At 56.5% G+C, this 1,014-nt stretch overlaps 1 protein-coding gene across 1 annotated transcript; it reads left to right on the plus strand.

Annotated features, from left to right (window-relative positions):
- Positions 1 to 310: 310 nt before the first annotated feature.
- On the plus strand, positions 311 to 964 carry LOC113216666 (two pore potassium channel protein sup-9). The gene is made up of 2 exons (XM_052276497.1): positions 311 to 567; positions 663 to 964. Exons 1-2 carry the CDS (start codon positions 441 to 443, stop codon positions 962 to 964), a joined length of 429 nt encoding a protein of 142 aa, XP_052132457.1. The 5' UTR covers positions 311 to 440.
- Positions 965 to 1,014: the final 50 nt, after the last annotated feature.

Here is a 1,014-nt window from a genome sequence, read left to right on the forward strand (position 1 = left end):
GGGGTAGGCTGAAGCTCCGAGCATGGGGGAAGGGGAGGGGTGATCGACAACGTCTGAGGTGCAACGAGGCGTGCACCAAAGGGGGGTTGGGGTTGGCGTTGACGGCCAAAAGGTGAGTCGGCTTACCATCGTATCGCCGTCGAGTAGACGCCGGTTTTTTCCCGTCATCGTCTAGTGTCGACGTCAACGCGACGTCGGTATTTGAAGGTTTCTTACTGAAACGGGCCGTGCTTGTCGTTACTTGGCCGAGCATCTTCCTCAACCTCCTCTCTTCTTATCCGACCTGATATTTCAGTCATGTATTCAGGTAATTTACTGTAGCTGTTTTCTTTTCCAGGACGCTCCTTGTTCTTTCCCTCCGACCTCACCCCTCTTGCGCGTTCTCTCTTCCACTCTACTTCTCACTCGCTCTCCCACTTCCCCCCTCTCCGGCCGTCACCATGAAGCGCCAGAACGTCCGCACTCTCTCGCTCGTCGTCTTCACCTTCACCTACCTACTGATCGGTGCGGCCGTGTTCGACGCCCTCGAGTCGGACACGGAGCGCCGGAGATGGGACTACTTGAAAGGTGAGTGAGGCACCCCACCCTCTCTGGCGGACAGGGCCACCAGTCGGCGCACATTCCGCGCAATTCGTGATGCCGTTTTCTTTTCGTGTTTTCAGAGTTCCGAGAGAAGATGATGGACCGCTACAACATGTCTCAAGAGGACTTTACGGTGCTCGAGGTGGTGGTAATTGAGAACAAGCCGCACCGCGCCGGGCCGCAGTGGAAGTTCGCGGGCGCCTTCTACTTCGCCACCGTGGTGCTGGCCATGATCGGCTACGGCCACTCGACGCCCGTCACGGTGGGGGGCAAGGCCTTCTGCATGGGGTACGCCATGGTGGGCATACCGCTCTGGCTCGTCATGTTCCAGAGCATCGGTGAGCGCCTCAACAAGTTCGCGTCAGTGGTGAGTGTCCGTTAGAGTTTTCCATGTTCGAACAAATTGAAAACTTTTCCAGAAATTTTTTGAAA

The sequence above is a fragment of the Frankliniella occidentalis genome, unplaced genomic scaffold, assembly GCF_000697945.3.
Source record: "Frankliniella occidentalis isolate FOCC.00 unplaced genomic scaffold, Focc_3.1 Scaffold3176, whole genome shotgun sequence".
In the NCBI taxonomy this organism is placed as follows: Eukaryota; Metazoa; Arthropoda; class Insecta; order Thysanoptera; family Thripidae; genus Frankliniella; species Frankliniella occidentalis.